The 2,403-nt window shown below is 39.1% G+C and overlaps 1 protein-coding gene across 1 annotated transcript in view; it reads left to right on the forward strand.

Moving 5' to 3' along the window:
* The window catches only part of LOC102752796 (androgen receptor), a 96,890-nt gene that overhangs the window by 77,051 nt on the left and 17,436 nt on the right, over nt 1–2,403 (forward strand). The window contains exon 3 of the mRNA XM_006774470.2: nt 1,627–1,914. Within this exon, the coding sequence (XP_006774533.1) occupies nt 1,627–1,914 (288 nt within the window). The remainder of the gene's footprint in view (nt 1–1,626; nt 1,915–2,403) is intronic.

The following is a 2,403-nucleotide window of genomic DNA, read 5'->3' on the forward strand; positions in this document are numbered from 1 at the left end:
ATGAGATTATTTTCTTAGTTTCTTCTTTTAACAGTTTATTATTGTTGTATAGAAATACCACTGATTTCTAAATGTTAATTTTGTATCTTGCTACATTGCTGAATTCATTTATTAGATATAGTTGCTTCTTGGAGTCTTTAAGGTTTTCTATGTATAATATCATGCCATCTGCAAATAATGACAGTTTTACTTCTTCCTTCCATTTTGGGTATCTTGTATTTCTTCTTCTTGTCTGATCGTTGTGAGTAGGACTTCCAGTACCCAGTTGACATGCTTGAATTTTTAACCATTGTGTTTCTAGTCTCTGCTTGATAATCTCTAATAACATGAGTGCCTGGCAACCTTTCCATGTTCAGAGGCCTTTAACTATCAAAGTGTGTTTGTGATGTGTGTGTGTGTGTGTGTGTGTGTGTGTGTGTGTGTGTGTGTGTGGGGGAGGGAGAGAGAGAGAGAGAGAGAGAGAGAGAGAGTAGTATCCAAGTCACTGTATATTTTGGTACCTCTAGAGACCCCATAATTAATACTTATGTTTGCCATTCTAGTCTCTTTAACAATCTGCTAGACATGCTAGACATAGACACAAATTCATCATTCCTTTTATTCCAAAAATTCTGTATTTGCCCATTACTTGTAAGAAAAAGCCCAAACTTCTAATTACAATATACAAGCCCTTTCAAAATCAGGTCTAATCTTGATTTCAACCTTATAAATAGCCAGTCTCCCCACACAAGCAATATACATTCCAGCCACACTGGTCTCTACTATTTCCCCCAAACACTTCTACTATTTGTTTATGCCATTTTCACTCTTCTCTGCTTAGTGAAACCCTCACCATTCTTCAAGATCCAGGTCAAATGCTACCATAAAGCCTTTCCTGACCCCACCTATGCAGAGTGATTGTTGACTTTTTATTAATACCTCTGTTGTAACATTTATCAGGTTGACATTTTAACTGCATAGGGGTATTAATTCATCCTCTACTAGACAGGGTTAAGACCCAGAAGAAAGGGCTTGCACTAGCTGGTTTGGCTCAGTGGATAGAGTGTTGTCCTGCGAACTGAAGGGTCCTGGGTTCGATTCCAGTCAAGGGCACAAGCCCAGTTTGTGGGCTCAATCCCTAGTAGGGGGGTGGTAGGAGGCAGCCAATCAATGATTATCTTTCATCATTAATGTTTCTATCTTTTTTCCCCTCTCCCTTCCTCTCTGAAATCAATAAAAAATATATTTTTAAAAAAGAAAAGGTTTAACATGGAATCTCTATTGAATGAATGAATGAATGAATGAATGAATTGTGAATATATCTGAATAATTCAATGAAAGGTTCTAGGTATGAGTACTGAAGCTTACATTTATGCAGAGTCCAATCTAAGGATATACTAGGCCTGTCCTACAAGGTGACTGGGGAGAAAACAAGATATAAAACTTTAGTTTAGTAAAGATTTGGAGTGATGAGTCATTCATTCAACCAGTGCTAAACTGAGCATTTGCCTTCAAGGAGTTTAGAATCTCTGACCATGAAGAATGGACATCCTTATTTTCTTAGCTTGAAGGTTTTCTAACAGAGTAGCTGTGCTGTGTGTTTTTGATCACTTATAATAAATCCAAGTTTCCCTTTCCTCCCAATAGCTCGGAAACTGAAGAAACTTGGTAATCTGAAACTGCAGGAGGAAGGGGAGGCTTCCAGTGCCACCAGCCCAACTGAGGAGCCAACCCAGAAGCTGGCGGTGTCACACATTGAAGGCTATGAGTGTCAGCCTATCTTTCTGAATGTCCTGGAAGCCATTGAACCTGGCGTGGTGTGTGCTGGACATGACAACAATCAGCCTGACTCCTTTGCAACCTTGCTCTCTAGCCTCAATGAATTGGGTGAAAGACAGCTTGTACATGTGGTCAAGTGGGCCAAGGCCTTGCCTGGTAAGGAAAAGGAAAGTGGAGGCATGGGATTAAAGTGATAATATTTAGTGTATGCTCCTATGGGCAAGGCAGGTACCATGTCCTGTCCATTCCTGCCCATTAATTCATGCACTTCTCACCATTACCTTGCGGAGGTAGAAAATGATATAATCTCCACTTTAAAAATAAGGAAACGCCCTGGTCAGGTGGTCCAGTTGGTTGAAGCATCATCCCACCAAAAGGTTGCAGGTTTGGTTACCAGTCCAGGCACATACCTAGGTTATGCATTTGATCTCCATTCAGGGCTTATATGAGAGGCAACCAATTAATGTTTCTCTATCACATAGATATTTCTATTTTTCTAAAAATCAATAAAAAATATATCCTACACTGAGGATTTATTTTTTATTTTTTAATATATTTTATTGATTTTTTACAGAGAGGAAGGGAGAGAGATAGTTAGAAACATCGATGAGAGAGAAACATCGATCAGATGCCTCTTGCACATAT

This window comes from Myotis davidii, unplaced genomic scaffold, assembly GCF_000327345.1.
Source record: "Myotis davidii unplaced genomic scaffold, ASM32734v1 scaffold2008, whole genome shotgun sequence".
Lineage (NCBI taxonomy): Eukaryota > Metazoa > Chordata > Mammalia > Chiroptera > Vespertilionidae > Myotis > Myotis davidii.